The sequence below is a fragment of the Hyperolius riggenbachi genome, chromosome 3 (assembly GCF_040937935.1).
Source record: "Hyperolius riggenbachi isolate aHypRig1 chromosome 3, aHypRig1.pri, whole genome shotgun sequence".
Taxonomy (NCBI): domain Eukaryota; kingdom Metazoa; phylum Chordata; class Amphibia; order Anura; family Hyperoliidae; genus Hyperolius; species Hyperolius riggenbachi.
In genome coordinates this window covers 144657190-144675771 of record NC_090648.1, presented here as the reverse complement: position 1 = coordinate 144675771, position 18582 = coordinate 144657190, and the positions used below count along the sequence as shown (strand labels likewise).

Below are 18582 nucleotides of genomic sequence, written 5' to 3'. Positions count from 1 at the left end.
CAGAAAATGTAGAGGCTTTTTGTGCAAGGTGGCAGGGCTACACACTGGAACCTGGCTGATATGGAGTTTCGATGAATCTTATACATACAACACACTGGGGCATTCACACTGGCAATGGCAGCCTGAGATAGCTGACAGGGTAGTGTCCGCGTCCTGGCCAGGAGCTTTTTATTCCCAAAAGTAGATGCCATATTTATATACAAAGGGAGTGCAAACACCGCTACAACCCACCCGTTTCCGCAACAGTGCACGACCAGGTCAGCAAGCCCAAAGCAGATATGGAAAGGAAGGTCCGCACTTGTCCACGATTCCAAATCGTGATGCCAATATCTGTGCCTGTTTTATTGGATATGTCCTGAAATAAAGATTTGGAATCGTGGACAAGTGCGGTCCTTCCTTTCCATACCAGATTTATATAGCTTTACAATTATCAAGCTTCAACACTGCTGAAATGCCTTTTAAATTACATACTTTCAATCAGCAAGATGGCTATATGCAAATTAAAGGGAGTGTGGGTCAGTGGAATCATAAACGGAGTCAGATGATTTTTGTACTGACTCCACAGCCCTGGTGACATATCTGTACAAAGTGTCATAAGGGATTGACTCCCTACAGGAGAGAATCACTGTGCACCTGTACGCAGCTAAAGAAAAAAATTGGTTTAGGCTAAACATAAACATTAGCAGAACACTGACAAAACCAGTAAAGACTGGACTAGTATCAGGCAAAAAGAGCCAGGAAGCTCATACAGCAATCTGAGCATTACTTTCAGGATTATTTGAAAAACTACTTCTAATAATAGGCTATTGGATTTCAGCCTGACCAGTACTGAAGTCAGTACTGTTCTATTAAGTGATTAGAGACACACTAAGTTAAAACTTGTGTGGCACTGAAATATGTTGAAGCAATTCAAAACTAAAAGGAACTCTTTCTGTAAAGAAGAATTTCATACTATGCATTTCACTGATTTAAAGTGAGCCTAAAGTGAAGTTGTTAAAGATTTGTTGTGAAAACCTTCTGGTGGACATGAGCCTTAAAGGGCAACTGAAATGAGAGGTATATGGAGGCTGCCATATTTATTTCCTTTTAAACAATGCCAGTTGCCTGGCAGCCCTGCTGGTCTATTTGGCTGAGTAGTGTGAATCGCACACCAGAAGCAAGCATGCAGCTAATCTGGTCAGATCTGACAATGCCAGACACACCTGATCTGCTGTATGCTTGTTCAGGGTCTATGGCCAAAAGCATCCAAAAGCATTGGAAGCAGAGGACCAGCAGGGCTGCCAGGCAACTGGTTTTGCTTAAAAGGAAATAAATATGGCAGCCTCCATAGTCACTTCAGTTGCCCTTTGAAGAGAACCCGATGTGTTGTTTTGCGGGGCAGATGGGACACAGAGGCATGTTCTCTGCCTCATGACATGTCTGTGTCCCCACACTGCCGCTCTCTGCCTCACCCCCCACCCCCCCCCCCTGCAATTTCGAGGGTAAACATTGAGAGTGATTCCCTGTTCTGAACACCCGCCAGCTCTCTCCCTGGACGCGCTCCCTGCATGCTGTGAATAAGAGAATTAATCAGCGTTGTGACCCAGAGGTCACAAAAGTAAAAGTGGGCCATTGCAGCCCACAGAAGTGGAGGTTTTGGAGGTTTCCCTTTTCGCTCATAAGCCCACCTGTTGAGACCAATACTTAGGTTTAGATCCACTTTAAAGCCCGATTCCAGTAAAAATGTACTTTTGCATAGTATAGTTAGTGGTCAAAACCTCCTATGGATTTCAACATGCTCGTTTCTGGTGTTATTCGGGCACTACTGCAGCCAAATAAATCTGCAGGGCTGCCAGGCAACTGGTATCATCTAACAGGAAATGCATATGGCAGCCTCCATATTCTTCTCACTTCAGTTGTCCTTTAATTTCTAGGCATGGAAGTAACAGCTTCTGTCTTGTTGGTAGCTTGTCAGGAATATAGACATGACTGATAAGTAAATTAAAACCATTAAAGTTTTCCTGGCAAAATACAAATTCTGAGGGCAGGGATAAAATACATGAACCAGTGTTCTCCCCAGGCCCTTTTAGCCAGGTGCTCCACCCAGCTAGTTTTGGTGAGCACCGGCTCACCTCCTCCTATTCTGTAAGCAGAGTTTCAACACAGCAGCACCAGCCCTGCATTCTCATCTCTCCCTACCCAGCTAGTTTTTCATGCCACCCAGTTACTATTTCATGCCACCCGGCTGGAAAAAATCTCTGGGGAGAACACTGATGAACTATTGACCTTTTTCTATCTTTGGGACACATAATAGGCTGTTACTGATTAGAGACAGTTAAATGTTCAACCTACTTTGTAAATGTTTAAATATAAAAGAAAACCCTGAGATACTTAAAAAAAAAAAAAAAAAAAAAAAAAATAGTAATTTTTAGGAGTAGGATAAATATAATAGTTTATTTCCACCTTGGGTTCACTTTAACCCCAGAAGTACAGTACATTTAGCACAAGAGCGATAAAAGTGTGACCTTCGCAGAATTCAGCAACACACCTATGTAGGAGTTAAGCCAGGGCTGGGCAAACTTTGCACTGCCCGAGCAGCATGCTGCGGACTGCATTCCTACAATTTTTCCCCCTTCTCCTTCCCTCCAGAGTCGCAAGCGGAAGAAAGCGGAGGGTTATAATGCACCAACTCGCCACTTCCTGCGCCGGGTCTCCATGTTGACACGTGTCGCATGACACTAGCGTAGCGTATTACACACTGGCTGCCAGCCTGTAATCCGCTGGCACATCTTGACGGCATGTCATGTGACGCCTTGTTGCCATGGATATGCGATGCAGGAAGCAGCAAGTAGGTACGTTGTAAACCCTCTATTCTTCCACTTGGGTGTCTGCAGGGAAGGAGGGGGAAGAGAGCAATCTGGCCGCCTATCAGCAGGTCAGATGAAAAGAGCACACGTGCCTTAGTTTGCCCAGCTCTGATCCAAGCAGTGCTGTTCCCTGTTCCATTCCTGTGAAGGCAGATACTTATTCAGAAAAGGTTTGTCATTAAATGATACAGCAAAAAACAAAAAGCACCTGCACATTTTGAGAGAGTTGACCACACTGAGGATTTACTTCAACAACTTATCTGCCATTCAGGTTAATAGCACTAAAAATGTATTTAAAAACAGTTTGCCTGTCACATAGATAAAATACTCGGCCTGGCTTTGCTCCAGTATACAGCTGCCAATCTCCAGTATCTGGAGAAACTTCAACTATGTGTTACCTTATTCCAAAAATAGACAAATCCTGATCTCTAACAGCTGGCTGTAAAATAATGGGCCATTTGGACTTCAGACAAATGAGGCAGCTCATTCCAGTAGCCAGCATCTTAACAGACAATGGCATACATTATAACATGGCAGTTAGTCAATTTTTAAGGACATGAGTTAGTCCGTGGAAGAGGCAATTAACCCAGATCTGCAATGTTTACAACTTTGCAAAACACAAAATACCAACCCAATAGGTAACCTGTTATTAGTAAAGGACAAATCTGCTGATCATGAAACTCCACAGATCTACTTATTCATATTATGGAAAACAAAAAGGTTTAAGCGAAGCCCAATCTACACGATATGATTCTTTGAGCGATTCGATTACGATTCTATCTACGAACCGTTTAAATCCAACATGTCCGATCAGGATTTGATTCAGTTCAATTTGCCATTGCAAAACAATGGCAAATCGAATTGAATTCAGATCGGACATGTCGGATTGAATCAGGTCGTAGAAGCACTTTTCTGAGTGTTTTGCGATAGATTAGCGGTTTTTAAAATCGCTCCCCTTAACGTTCATTAAAATCGCAGGAAAAAAAACGTTTTTGCGTACGCGATCACAGAATTGTGTCGATTTTTCCCCGATTTTAATGAAAGTGAATGGGAGCGATTTTAAAAACGCTAATCAATTGCAAAACGCTCAGAACAGAGCTTCTAGTGTGAATGGGCCCTAAAATAAATCTCCAGTGTTTCCACGTCCTGCTTTCATGGAAGCTGACATACTGTTAACATCCTGTGCTTCCAAATGAGCTTATCTGCCATGGCAGTCAGGTGACACTGGGGAGAGATCAAATTACAACTTGTGATTAGACACAGATAAGGGGGAATTATACAGGCTAAATGCTCTAAATACATACAGGATGCATTGCTCTGTTTTCCTTCTGTCTTGAGCAAGCATTCAGATCCACTTTCAAAGTCTGCATGCAGCCAATTAGAATAACAGACTCCGTTACAGCGAACAGATGTGAACAGCCCAATAACATTGTATGGGCAGTGAGTTGACATGCAGAATTATTCTGTAACGCAACTTATGCAATTTGAAAGGAGACAAAAAAAACAAAAATGCAAGTAGCAAGAGCTAGGCCATTAGCCAAGAGAACATGGTAGCACCGATCTACAGAATGTCTATCTTTAGCCATAAAAACATACAATCTTACTTGCACACTTAAAATCTTACCTCGTCTATAACTTATTAGGGTCTTAAGCCCAATCTACACGATACTTTATACGATTCTATTTACGATCCGATTAAATCCAACATGTTTGATCGGGATTCGATACAATTCGATTTGCCATCGTTTTGCAATGGCAAATCGAATTGAATCGAATCCCGATCTGACATGTCGGATTTAATAGAATCGTAATCGAATCGTATAAAGAATCATATCGTGTAGATTGGGCTTAAAGTATATTCACTTTGTTTATCTTTATACTACCTGCACCTACTAAAGGTGGCCACACACCATACAATTTTAAAAATATCTGTTCAATTTTAGAATTGCAATCAATTTTTCTGACTGATTGTAACATTTCAAAAATATGACCAATGTACCACACACGTATGTTCAATTTTGTCCCTAATTATGATAAAAATGATTGGAGAATCAGAGAAAATTGCTAGGGTGTGTATATTAATAAATTAACAATCTAACACACACCATACAATCTTTAGAAAGATTGAAGAAAAATATCTGGCATTCCAGTTCGATTAAAAGCGAAAACGGTAAATCCGATCGGATTTTTCAGCCGAATTAAAAAAAAAAAAAAAAAATTTTCCGGGAGATCCGATCGTTTTTATCGAATTGCCGTAAAATCGGATCAGATTATTGTATCGTGTGTGGCCACCTTAAGACTGGGTAACATTGTACAATCAGGCATGGATTGTAAAATGGCAAACTTTAAGATGACCATATAACAAGGATAGCCACCCCACACTGGCTGTTTCCTGCCTCCTCCTGCTTATCTTGCATCCTCACCGCCCAGGGCACTCCACCTTTTATCAACACCTTGTGAACCTATGGATTCCAGGTCATGCCCCCTTTCGCCTAAGCTACGCCCTGCTCTGGGGATCCTTGACCCGGGCATGGCCCAACTAGGCGACCCCACCCTTCACCTAAACAAGACGCTGTGACACTCCATTGGTGTAAAAGGCCACAGCTTTATTAACATTTTATTTTTCCACCGTGATACATAGTACATTCATATTTTGGATAATCATAATCACGCGCTCTACAGGTCCTTTGACAATGCCTCCGCTTTACACAACCGCCGTACCAGCCACTAGCCGTCCTGTTTCTTAAACCAGCACAGTGGGTACATTTTTTGTACAGATGCACCGAACCTATGTGCAGTAGTATAAAAAGGTGGCCACACAATTTTTTCCAATTGATATCCAGCAGATTCGATCACTCTGATTGAGGCCTCCTTTCCACGGACTGTTGAGCTGTGTGCTCAGCAAGCAGTTATCAAGCAGCAGTGAGCAGCTACCAGGCAGCTACAAGCAGTTACCACACAGCAGTGAGCAGTTGTGATAGTTTGAGAAGCATTTCACTGCCCATCAGCAGTTCGTGAAAAGGAGACCTGAATCTGCTAGAAATCTTTTCTCGAGTCAGGAGCATGCCGACAGCAGCATTTGATTTCAGGACGATCAACAGTGTTTACAGTAGACTTAAACTCATCTGTGCACTGATGCACATCTCTCCAACAAAGCCCAGGCTGCTCTTCCCCATCTTTACTCTCCATTGCATGAATCCTGTGACAAACACTAGAGGCTAATGACAGCGTGTACATGGTTATGTACGGTATGTGCCACCCGGCCTCTAGTGCTTGTCACATGACAAGGAGAAGAGCCTCAGTGGTGATGCAGAGAAGAGGCGCCAACAGGCAGATGAGTATAAATTCCACAGCTTGATGAAGCACTCCTTGTGATAGTGCGAAACAGCAGTCGACTTCCTGCATACTTGTGCCTCTCCCTCCTAGCGGTCTGTTGCTGTTGTATTGTCAAACTTTTTAAGTGATTTCTAATAAAGTGGCGTTTTTATCTGGATGTGTGTTTTACCTGAGGTCTATATTTCAACTAAGCAAATCGCCTATTCTCCCATCAGGGATGATTTGGTGAATAAAGGAAAGCCTCTCCATAGAAACATATCCAACTCAAACTGAACAGGAGATTTTAATCTTTTATCGCAATACAATTGTTTTGTTGAATGTGCCACTTGAAGAAATGAACTTTGCTGCGCTTTCTAGTGCTAGCAACAGAAATGTGGAAAAAGCCCACAGCTAGGACACAGAGCAACAGTAATGCTGAGAATACACGTTAAGTTTTTACTTTAGATAGATGGGTTCGATAGATAAATTTCAACCTGTTGGATCTGGTCGATTCTACTTTCGTTTCGATTCTCCTCATTCAAGTGAATGTAATTGATAAGAAAAGATAAGGAATCGAGAGGAGAATCGAGCAGTGAATCGAGAGTAGAATCGAACGAAAGCGAAAACGAACGCAAAAACGCATCGTGTACTCCCAGCATAATGGGTTCGGGCTCTAAACATATCTGGCTGGAGTTACGCTGGGTACACACATTACGATTTTCCGTACGATAGATGCATCCGATTCTGATCTCGATTTCTCATAGAAGTGAATGGAAAAAAGAAAAACGAGCGAAAATAAGAGAATTGAGCGCAGAATCGAGCGGGAAAAACGAGCGTTAAATTGTAACGTGTGTATCCAGCATTACACTTCAACGTACATTGGTAGTAAGACAACTAATCATGATAACATCCACTGCCGAAAATAAATACTATACAAATGTGCAAGACTACTGCTGAGCCAAGACACTAGGCAGATAGATACAGAAGGGGATCACAAATCATCCTTTTCTGTATTAAATGTATATATACAAACACACACACACACACACACACACACACTATGGGACCAACAACAAGATTAACGTTTACATTTTGGCTTGCAATATATATTTTCTAAAGAGTTGGGCTGGATTCACAGTGGTCCACTGAATATCATACAAGTTATAATGAATGTAACCTGCAATGGAAATTGGATACAAATTAAACTAACCACATAAGGGGGACACAGGAACAACCAATCATTACACTGGCCACACAGGAGCAACCAATTACAGTCAGGTGACATGGGAGCAGCCAATCATTACACTGACTACATAGGGGGACACAGTAAGAGCCAATGGCTGTTCCTGTGTCCCCATACGTGGACAGTGTACATAGACTTTAATACAAAGTCTGCATGCAGCCAGTTAGAAAAACACGATCCGTTACAACTCAGTACTGTAAAAAGCCCCATAGAATTGTATGGGCAGAGAGTTGCAATGCAGACTTATTCTGCAACTCAACTGAGTACTGTGAACTAGCCCCTCTCCTTACCTTTCTTGTAAGGTCAGCTATCAGCATTTCAGCACACTGAGGACAGTATGGGATAACAAGTGGTTTACGAGTATGTCAGTGTCTAGAAACACTGCTATATATGCTCATTTAACTGGCAACTGAAGCAAGAGGGATATGGAGGCTGCCATATTTATTTCCTTTTGAGACATTTCAGTCGCCTGGTTATCCTGCTGATAATCTAATGCTTTTAGCCATAAATCCTGAAAGAGCATGCAGATCAGATGTTTCTGACATTACTATTAAATCTGACAAGATTAGCCACATGCTTGTATCTGATGTTATTCAGACATATCAGCAGGGCTGCCAGGCAACTGGTATTGTTTAAAAGGAAATAAATATGGCAGACTCCATATAACTCCCATTGAATGACTGAGTAGAGCACCTTTTTAAAGACTTTCCAGCCATACTGCATCCATTTCAGAAGTAAAACAACATACCAAATTGACTTTGCTTTGTTACATGCTTCTGATTATGCATTGTCAATGTGGTTAAATTAGTGTAAAAATGTTCAATAAAAAAAAAATCTATTGCAAAATAAAGACATTTCAGCCATTGTTACATATAAACACACTGACTTTCATTTTCACTTCTGGAAAGAAAAAGGAAATGTGTTACTGCTTTACAAGCCTCATGAAAGGGCAAAACAGAACTATTTGATCCGAAAATAAAAAGCAGGTTGTGAAAATGTCCACGGATTAATTGACAGCTTGATTAATGAATTAAGACAACCATTTATAAACTGATAGCTTTCCAAATGGGATTATTCCTGTGCAAATATCCATTTCTTAGCTAAGGGATTAAAAGAAAATGCACCAACGAATCAAATATCAGATATCTGTAAATTGAGAGTTGGCTTCCTTTAGAAATACAGAACAAACCACCTGCAATTTCATGTCTGCTACACACCATGCAAATTACCAACGGGTCAAATCAATTTCCAACTATGTCCAATTAGTTTTCCGATCACTTTTGTGTGCTAGTCTAGATTAGGGGACCCAGCAGGAAACTACATAGGGAATAGTTCTTCAGTCATAGCACCCTCTACAGCACAAAGCTTTGTGATTGGCTGAACAGTGTAGGCATCGATTACTTCAACCTACTGGAAACCTAGCAGTTCGGTAGGGTGCTGTTCACCCAATCACTTTAGCTAAAATTTCCTATAGTAGACTGTAGTCCCTGCAGTAGACTAGCACTCACTTATGCACAAAATCGATCAGAAACCTGATCAAACCTGTTGGAAATTATTGATTCAACCGATCAATCTGAGGAGAAACTGCATGGTGTGTACCAAGCATTTTATAGAAGTTATCAGTGTGCATGGTTTCCTGCAGAAAGTGGACACTGGACAAGCGCTGCATGCGGACAGCCATTACAGAGAGAGCGAGCAAAAAAGCCATGTCCAGCGAGCAGGAAGGTGACAGGAGAAGGGAAGCATGCTGCACAAGAGGGGGAGGGGTACACATGGTACAACATATAGACTGATGCTGTCCCATGCTCACCTCTCCTCACACAGCGCTGATGTAAACATAGAGCCGGGTACCAGTACTGCTCTCCTCCACCATACATCCATCGTCTCATCACTGCTCCCCCAGCACTAGTACTACCCACACTCATACATTCCCCACGGGTCACCGAGTCTATCCTCCCCTCCACTCACCCCCCAGCTCCCTCCTCCTCCCCCTAGAGAGCAGCAACAATAACAGCGACTACTCCGCTCCCCCTTCCCCCGGCCCGCCGCGCTCTCCCTGCCACCAGACCCCGCCTTCCCCCGGCTCACCGACCCATCGGCGTATCCCAACGGCATTACCGGACTCCCCACACCGAACGCAGGGCGGGATCCCGGCCCCTCAATTCCAGCTGCGCTTTACCTTCAGTTCCGCACTGTCCGCCATCTTGCCGCTCTGCGCGCAGGCGTAATGAACTCGCCGCGACGTGGCTCGGACGCGACTATGGCGTCACCGCGCAGGATTCGAATTAAGGCGCCAAGTAGGAGGCACAGACTGGAGCTCTTCCCACGTGTGTGGGAGAATGTTTTGGAAGTGCTTAGTGCAGTAGAGTGGTGTGTCTTCTATGATAAGGTAATGTCGCACTCCTGCCAGTTTATCCAATAGTCTCAGAGTAGGAGTGCCAAATACTCAAGCAGAGTGGATGACGCCACTCATATTGCAAGTATATCAGGTGCATACCAGTGTGGTGAAAATAACTGCAACCTTGTCAGAATTTACAGCTTCCACCAAAGTGCTCCTATGGTATACAAATTCTGCAAGGCTGGCCGCCTGTAAAGGTGGCCATACACTCCTTGGATTAGCAGCAGATAGATCATCACATAGATTTTCTGATCTATCTGATGTGTTTCGGAACATTTTTTTACTAGGAACAGATTTCCAATACATTTCAGTATGAAATCTATTGAAAATCGATGTGATGGAATTTTTTTTGCCAGCAGATTTCTATTAGGACCGATGCAAATTGATAAGCAATCTCGATACTTTTCCGTTAGCCTGGTGCATTAGGCAGGTGGTGCTAATTACATTAAAAGTTCACATTAACACCGCTTGTCGGCAGGTGGTGCTAATTAAATTAATACTTGACGTCACGTAAAATTGTTCGGCCAAATTTATATTAAAAAGTGAGTAAATTGAATGACAAATAAGCCGGCAGCTTCGCTCTCGCTCTCCTCCCCCCTTGACCTCTCTCTTCTATACAATAGAACACTGGCAGATCACTCGTGTCCCCCCAGAGTCGTTTGTCGCAATAAAACAAGCAGAATTCCCTGCCGTGACTAATGACTCTGGGGGGGACACGCATGTCCCCACCGGCTGCCAGTATTGTATAAGCCGCTGGCTTATTTGTCATTCAATTTACTCACTTTTTAATATACAATTGGCTGCAGCGAGCCGGCCACTTCAAACACTATACATTTGGCGACATTAACAATTTTACGTGACGTCAAGTATTCATTTAATTAGCGCCTCCTGCCGACAAGCGGTTACATTAACACTTTCGTGTTAAAGAGACTCTGTAACATCAAAAACATCCCCTGGGGGGTACTCACCTCGGGTGGGGGAAGCCTCGGGATCCTAATGAGGCTTCCCACGCCGTCCTCTGTCCCACGGGGGTCTTGCTGCAGCCCTCCGAACAGCCGGCGACAGACCCGACTGTAAATTCAATATTTACCTTTGCTGGCTCCAGCGGGGGCGCTGTGGCTGCTTTCGGCTCCAAAGTAGACGGAAATACCCGATCTCAGTCGGGTCCGCTCTACTGCGCAGGCGCCGGAAACTTGCGCCTGCGCAGTAGAGCAGACTCGACGGCGATTTCCGCCTACTTCGGAGCCGGCAGCCGTCAGAGCGCCTGCTCAGGAGCCAGGAAGGTAAATATTGCCGTCATCTTGTACGGAGGGCTGCAGAGAGACCCCTGAGGGACGGAGGACGGCATGGGAAGCCTCATTAGGATCCTGAGGCTTCCCCCACCCGAGGTGAGTACCCCCCAGGGGACGTTTTGACGTTACAGATTCTCTTTAATGTGAACTTTTAATGTAATTAGCGCCCGCTAACGGAAAAGTACAGCAATCTCATCAGATCGACCTAGATTTTCCAGCATGTCAGATCAATCGAAATCGGCTGCAAATCGATCAATCGGGCAATCGATTTGTGATTGATTGGCCGCTAATTGGCTGAGTGTATGGGCCCCTTCAGTATCATTGCAGCTCGCCTGCACATGCACAAAAGCACCAATGGGTCACATTGGTGCTTCTGTGCATGTGCAGGCGAGTGCCCACATCACCGGGCATGTACTGTGCAGCATGCGTCTGATGACATGGGCGCATTCACGTGCTGGCATGTGCAGAGGCTTCGACCTGCCGATGGGTCGGCGGGACATTGAGGAGGACTGGAGCTATGGTGAGGGCCCCACAGGACTTCTAGGGGCTGGTAGAAGCCCCAGGTAACTAAGGCCTTGTTCACATAAAAAGCAAAATCTGAGTGATTTATACTGTGATTTTTTTTTTATGAGCTTTTCCCTGCAATTTGCGTTTAGAAAAGCGCTTTTTCTCAGCGATGTTTTTTTTCACTTCCTGATGTCAGGAAGTGAACTCTAACCCGGAAATGAATAAATGCAATGTTTTTATTCATAAAAGCGCTCTGGAAATCGCTATTCTAAGCGCTTTTTCAAGCGCTTTGCGATTTCCCTATACCCATGCCCCCCAAATCTTGCGGGACTGTCCGGATTTGGGGGGCTCTCCCACTATCCTGGTATGACCCCCCCCCCCCCCCCACACAAGTCCCGGGCAGGAGTGGGCAGAGAGGGTGAAATAATTGAGGCGCCAGCCGTGCCGAAGTGGGATGCGGGATGGCGGCATCACATTTCTACCTCCCTCCCTCCCTTGGAATCTGCCCTCCTGTGTCCCTCCTGCTAGCAGAGTGCGCAGCGGAGTGGGCTGTCATCTTACCGGCGTCCATCCATGCGTTTCGGCATCCGACTTCACTTTGCTTCCTGTGACGTCGCAGGAAGCTGAGTGAAGCCAGATGCCGGTACGCATGGATGGATGGAAGGTATGATGACAGCCCACTGAGCACTCTTAGCAGGGGGGACACAGGGGGGCATATTCCGAGGGAGGGAGGTAGAAATGTGATGCCGGCATCCCGCATCCCACTTCGGCGCGGCTGGTGCCTATTTTTTTTTGCCTTCTACAGTGGCAACCTCCTCCCCACTCACGGCCATCCTCACCCTCCTCTCCACCCACGGGCACCATCACCCTCCTCCCCACCCATGGGCTGGGTATATGAGGGAAATATTTATTAAAAAATATAAGGGGATACGATATTCATTAAAAAAAAAAAAATCTTCAAAAAACTTTGTTAGGCGTGACTCGGGGTGTGGTTAGGGGTGTGGCCTAAGTGTCCCGATTTCTAATTTAAAAATGTTGGGAGGTATGCCTATACCTTCCATTGAGCCAAAGTGCTCAGAAAATGGTACATGTAGTGCATTTGCGATTTTAGTAAAATCGAAACGTGCACATGTGAACGTAGGAATTCATTGCACAAGCGCTTTTGGGGCAATTTTTAAAGCTGCCATCGCTTAAAATAACCCGCAAACGCTCGTAGTGTGAACGAGCCCTTAGGCCTCGTTTAAATCAGGGCACGCATTTTCCTGTGCGTTTAGCAAGGTATTGATTTTCCCATGTATTTGATTGTGCCTGGTTCACATCTATGTGCTACACTGAGCTGCGTTACAAAAACGTAGCATTGCATGCATTTCTGTGCGTTGAGCTGTAAAGCACACATCAATGCAAGTGAATGGGTGCGCTTTTTTAGCGTATAGAATCGCATGCATTTTTTTACCCGTAATTGAAAAAAAGAACAAATTTTCATGTAAAACAAATCTTTGACAACTGCTACAACAAGCAAAAAATGCTTTAAAACAGTGCACAGCAACGCACTGAAAGGCGCACTAAAGCACGCACAAACGCATGCGGTTTTTATCATACACTTTTACACATTTCTCAATGCACCTAATATGAATGAGGCCTAAAGAGAGATTTATTGCTTCGCCTCTGGAGTCCTTTAACACTAACCTACCCTATCATGTGCCGCCCTAAAACGACCCTTCATACTTTATTATTTATTGTATTTATAAATCGCCAACATATTACACAGCACATCCCGTGCCTAACGCTACCCTGCATCCATCCTGTGCCTAACCCTAACCGACCCTATCCTATGCCTAAAACTACCCTCCATCAATCTCACGCCTAACACTAGCCTACCCCATCATGTGCCTAAAACTACCCTGCACCCATCCTGTGCCTAATACTAACCAATCCTGTCCTATGCCTAACGCCACCCTTCACCCTGCCTAACACCGACCTCCCCTGTTCTCTGCCTAAAGTCACACACAATACAATAAAATGATCTAATTTTACAACAATTTGATAAAAACAATCGCATTTCCCGAAAAAAAAGAAAGCTTTTTTTTTTTTTTTTTTTTTTTTTTATTCGAGCGAGAAATCTCATTGGATTTCCCATTTTTTTTCAATACAAGTCGAGCAGGAATGGTGGATTTTTCTGATCTATTTTTATGAAAATTGAATGGTGTAGGGTAGATTATCAACTAGAGATACTCTGTTACCAAAAAAAGATCCCCTGGGGGGTACTCGCCTTGGTAGGGGAAAGCCTCAGGGTCCCAATGAGGCTTCCCCCTCCGCTGTAGCTGCAGGCAGACCAGCGCTGGCTCCCCTGAAGTGTCCCGGAATCCTCCCTCGAGAAGGCTAATAAGCGCTAGTTTATTTACCTTTCCTGGCTCCAGCGGGGGCGTTGTTGCGGAAAACCGTACGAAGATAGGCGGAAATACCCGATCTCTGTCGGGTCCTCTATACTACGCAGGCGCAGGAGACTTGCGCCTGCGCTGTAGAGCGGGCCAACAGCAATCGGGTATTTCCGCCTATCTTCGAGCAGATCCTGCGCGGGAGCCAGGGAGGTAAATATTTACATGCCTGCTGTTCGGAGGGGCACAGCGAGACCGCCGTGGGACACAGGAGGACGGGGGAAGCCTTGATCGGATCCAGAGGCTTCCCCCTACCGAAGTGAGTACCCCCCAGGGGAACTTTTTTTAGTTACAGGTTTTCTTTAATACTGTATATACACCCAAGCAATTTTCTCAGAGTTTTCAATAAAATTCAGCGTGTGTGTGTGTGTGGTACATTGGTCAGATTTTTCAAACGTTACAACCAATCAGAATTTTTTTTTGTAATCCTTGGGGAGCACCCACCGATCACTCCCACACCGCCGTCCTCAGTCTTCTGTATCGCTGGTACCGGGTCAGGTAACTTCAGACAGTCTGCGCAAGAGAAGTGCGCCCTCTACGTATCTCCGGCAGCCACCGCTGGCAATCTACCAAGGGTTTACTCATTTTGTACGACTTGACTTGTCTAAAGGTGGCCATACATCAGTTGACTTGGCGGCCGATCGACCCATCCAATTCAATCATTATAATCTAATCAGATGAAAATCGGTGCTGCCACGCACATTCCAGATCGACGACGTGACCAATTTTAGGCTGAAATTGGTCGCATTAATCGGTCGGACATGCTGCAGGATTACAGGCTGTCATGGACAGTGGGGTGCACGACAGTAATGGCGAGGGACGAAACCCTAGACGCTGTCCCCCCTAAAGGGAGTCTGAAGAAAAAATAGAAATAAAAAGATACCTAAGGAAAGGGAAGGCTCTGGGTCCTAATGAGCCTTCCCGTTCTCCTTCCGCTGTCCGCGTTCCCCGCAGGCTCCCCCGTTAGCAGTCCACAACCAATTGGTTGAGCACTGCTCTCTTCCAGGTTGGGGAGACTTCGGCAGACTTTGGAAGCACTCAGGCTGCACACACGCAAGCACCCTCTCTCATGCACTCTGGTGTACGCAGTACAGAGCCGCCGGTCTTCAGAAGCCCGAGCACTTCCGAAGACTGCTGAAGTCTCCAGCAGAGGGAGATTAAACCGAAGCCTCTTGCAGGGGAACAAGGCTCGACCATTAGTGGGGACAGCGTCGGGCCAGTGAGGCAGTGGATACGACATCATAAGGCCAATTCCAGATCGATTTCAACGTGAAATGAATCGGGAATCTGTCTGTGGTGTATGGCCAGGCAACAGATCTCTCTTCGATCAGAGAGAGATCTGTCTCTCGGTCGATCTGCCCATACATTGTCTGATGTATGGGCAACTTAACCACTTCTGCCGCCCGGACGTGACGCTCACGTCCGGGCAGCTGCTCTGCTGCGGTGGCGCGCTCCCGCACGTGATCGCGGGTGCACCCCCGTGCCGTCCCCCGGTAGCCCTGGAATCAGTGAACGGGAACATGGTTCCCGATCACCGATCCGTGTCCCCAGCAGAAAAACCGAAGCGCTCTTACAAGAGGCATCAGTCTTTCTGCACGTAAAATTTTCCGCGTCCCCCTTGTGCTTCTGGTTAGCGAGAAGCACAAGGAGAAAAAAGAAAATCAAGGTGGCCATCTTGTGGCCAAATAGTAAAACTATATCTACATACTTTTGACATTAAAATTTACACATATAATAACATTAAAAATTAACTGTTTATTTCCCACACCAAAATATTACCCAAATAAAATTAATAAAAAAAAATACAATAAAAAAACATTAATAGTTACCTAAGGGTCTGAACTTTTTAAATATGCATTTGAAGAGGGTATACTATGAACCTTTTTTTTCAAATTATAAGCTTGTAAATAACGATGGATGCAAAACGGAAAAAATGCACCTTTATTTCCAAATAAAATATTGGCGCCATATATTGTGATAGGGACAAAATTTAAATGGTGTCATAACCGAGACAAACAGGCAATTAAAATACATAGGTTTTAATTATGGTAGCGTGGATTATTTTAAAGCTAAAATTGTCGAAAATTGAGAAATAATGAATTTTTTCAAATTTTTTTCTTATGAATCCAGTTAAAATGCACTTATAAAAAAAAATTCTTAGCGAAATGTACCACCCAAAGAAAGCCTAGTTAGTGGCGGAAAAAACAAGATATAGATCAATAAATTGTGATAAGTAGTGATAAAGTTATTAGCGAATAATTGGGAGGTGAAAATTGCTCTGATGCATAAGGTGAAAAATCCCAGCGGGCTGAAATGGTTAAAGGACCTTTGTCGTGAAAATCTTAACATTTAAAATACATGTAAACATATACAAGTAAGAAGTACGTTTCTTCCAGAGTAAAATGAGCCATAAATTACGTATCTCCTTTGTTGCTGTCACTTACAGTAAGTAGTAGAAATCTGACATTACAGACATATTTTGGACTAGCCCATCTTTTCATGTGGGGTTCTCAGGGTTTTCTTTATTTTTAAAAGCACTTAGTGAATGGCAGTTGCTCTGTCCAACTACCAAAAAAGTGTGCAGCGAGCAGGGAGGCTGGCCAGCATCTTTGTATAAATCTTTTTCAGGGAATGTCATTATAAAGGCCATGCTGAGAATCCCCTATGAAGAGATGGACTAGCCCAGTGGTCTGCAAACTTGGCTCTCCAGCTGTTAAGAAACTACAAGTCCCACAATGCACTTGCCTTTATGAATCATGACTGTGGCTGTCGGACTCCTGCAATGCATTGTGGGACTTGTAGTTCCTTAAAGCGGAATATAACCCTGCATTTCAACTTTGCTCTAAAACATTATTTACAGTATATTATATGCAACCAGCATTTTTTTTTTTACTGGACCAGCATTGGAAGGGTTACACAGGGCTTTAAAGTTCCTGGAGATTTCTTCAGACGCATCCGAAGCTCAGATAGTTACATTTTTTTTACATAAATGTATCTAAATGTTGAATGTTACACACTTTGGCTGACCTCCAGCTCAGTCAGAGAGAGTGAGTGAGAGCGATTCTGGAGGTGTGTTTAGCTCTAAGGGCAACAATGGTTAATTTGCATATATTCAGCAGTGATGCACTGGGAGACATCTCAAGCTCACTCCAACCTGAATTATCGCAAATTCTTTCTGTTTTAAGAAAGCAAATTTTTGTTTTCCTTAGTATTTTAGTAAGGGGGCTTTTAGGACCATTGTAGCCCCTCACACACTCCAATGAGTTTTGGTTCACCATGAGCTTGCTGGTAAGTCTGTACTACTTACTGTAAGTGACAGCAACATAGGAGAAAAGTAATTTATGGCTCATTTTACTCTGGAAGAAACATACTTCTTATTTGTATGTGTTTTAAATCTTAAGATTTTCGCGACAGTTCCTTTTTAAAGAGAAACCGTAACCAAGAATTGGACTTCATCCCAATCAGTAGCTGATACCCCCTTTCCCATGAGAAATCTATTCCTTTCTCAAACGGATTATCAGGGGGCTCTGTATGGCTAATTTTGTGGTGAAACCCCTCCCACAGTGTGATGTCAGTGCCTCACAGCTCTGAGGTCCTGACATCACACTTGTTGCATTGTGGAAAATAACAGCTGTTTCCACTTGCCCAAAAAAGCAAGCAGCATCTCCTTCCAGTGACATCACCTGCCAGCAGTAAAAATGTCACCATGTGATTAATGTCTGAATGTAAATCGGGGAAAGGAAAGATTTTTACAATGAGCAAACACTGACTAAATAATGTATTATTATTATTATTTAGTATTTATATAGCGCCGACATATTACGCAGCGCTGTACAGTGTATATATATATATCTTGTCACTAATTGTCCCTGAAAGGAGCTCACAATCTAATCCCTACCATTGCCATATGTCTATATTATGTAGTGTAAGTACTGTAGTCTAGGGCCAAATTTTTTTTTTTTTTTAGGGGGAGCCAATTAACTTATCCGTATGTTTTTGGAATGTGGGAGGAAACCGGAGTGACCGGAGGAAACCCACGCAGACACGGAGAGAACATACAAACTCTTTGCAGATAGTGCCCTGGCTGGGATTCGAACCAGGGACCCAGCGCTGCAAGGAGAGAGAGCTAACCACTATGCCACCGTGCTGCCCCATTATTGTAAGAATTAAGCACATATTTGTTATTTTCACTGGAGTTCCTCTTTAAGTATACCAATCTATATTTGTGCAGAAGGGTGGAGGAAAGTGCTAGCAAACACTGCTTTTTGGATTATGGAAAAAGAATATACAAAACTGGGGGAAGTTTACTTGGCTATCTGATCACGAACACGGTGATTCCAGCGCTGGAGACTTGGGCGCAGCCGACGCCACCATAGGCCGTAATAGGAATTACTGCTATAGCAGCGCACAGGGAGTAACTTCGTCGCCGTCAGAAGACGGAGCTGAAGTTACTTTTAAAACACAATAATTCGGCTCATTCCCCACCATCCATGGCGGCCTGGAGGGGGATTGGTATTTAACACGGCTGGGAACTTGTGCAGCAGCA

The 18582-nt window shown here is 44.1% G+C and overlaps 1 protein-coding gene and 1 long non-coding RNA gene across 4 annotated transcripts in view; one reads left to right on the top strand and one right to left on the bottom strand.

Annotated features, from left to right (window-relative positions):
* The window catches only part of PIAS1 (protein inhibitor of activated STAT 1), a 77316-nt gene extending 67700 nt beyond the window's left edge, over positions 1–9616 (bottom strand). The window contains exon 1 of one of the 2 annotated variants that reach the window (XM_068275043.1): positions 9584–9616. In XM_068275043.1, the coding sequence (XP_068131144.1) occupies positions 9584–9607 (24 nt within the window). In that variant the 5' untranslated portion in view covers positions 9608–9616. Of the gene's footprint in view, positions 1–9214; positions 9350–9583 lie in introns of those variants that run through there. The other variant, XM_068275044.1, reaches the window with a different exon arrangement.
* The window catches only part of LOC137563066 (uncharacterized), a 203781-nt gene continuing 194735 nt past the window's right edge, over positions 9537–18582 (top strand). For both annotated transcript variants that reach the window (XR_011030238.1, XR_011030239.1), the window contains exon 1: positions 9537–9793. This is a non-coding gene — a long non-coding RNA (uncharacterized lncRNA). The remainder of the gene's footprint in view (positions 9794–18582) is intronic.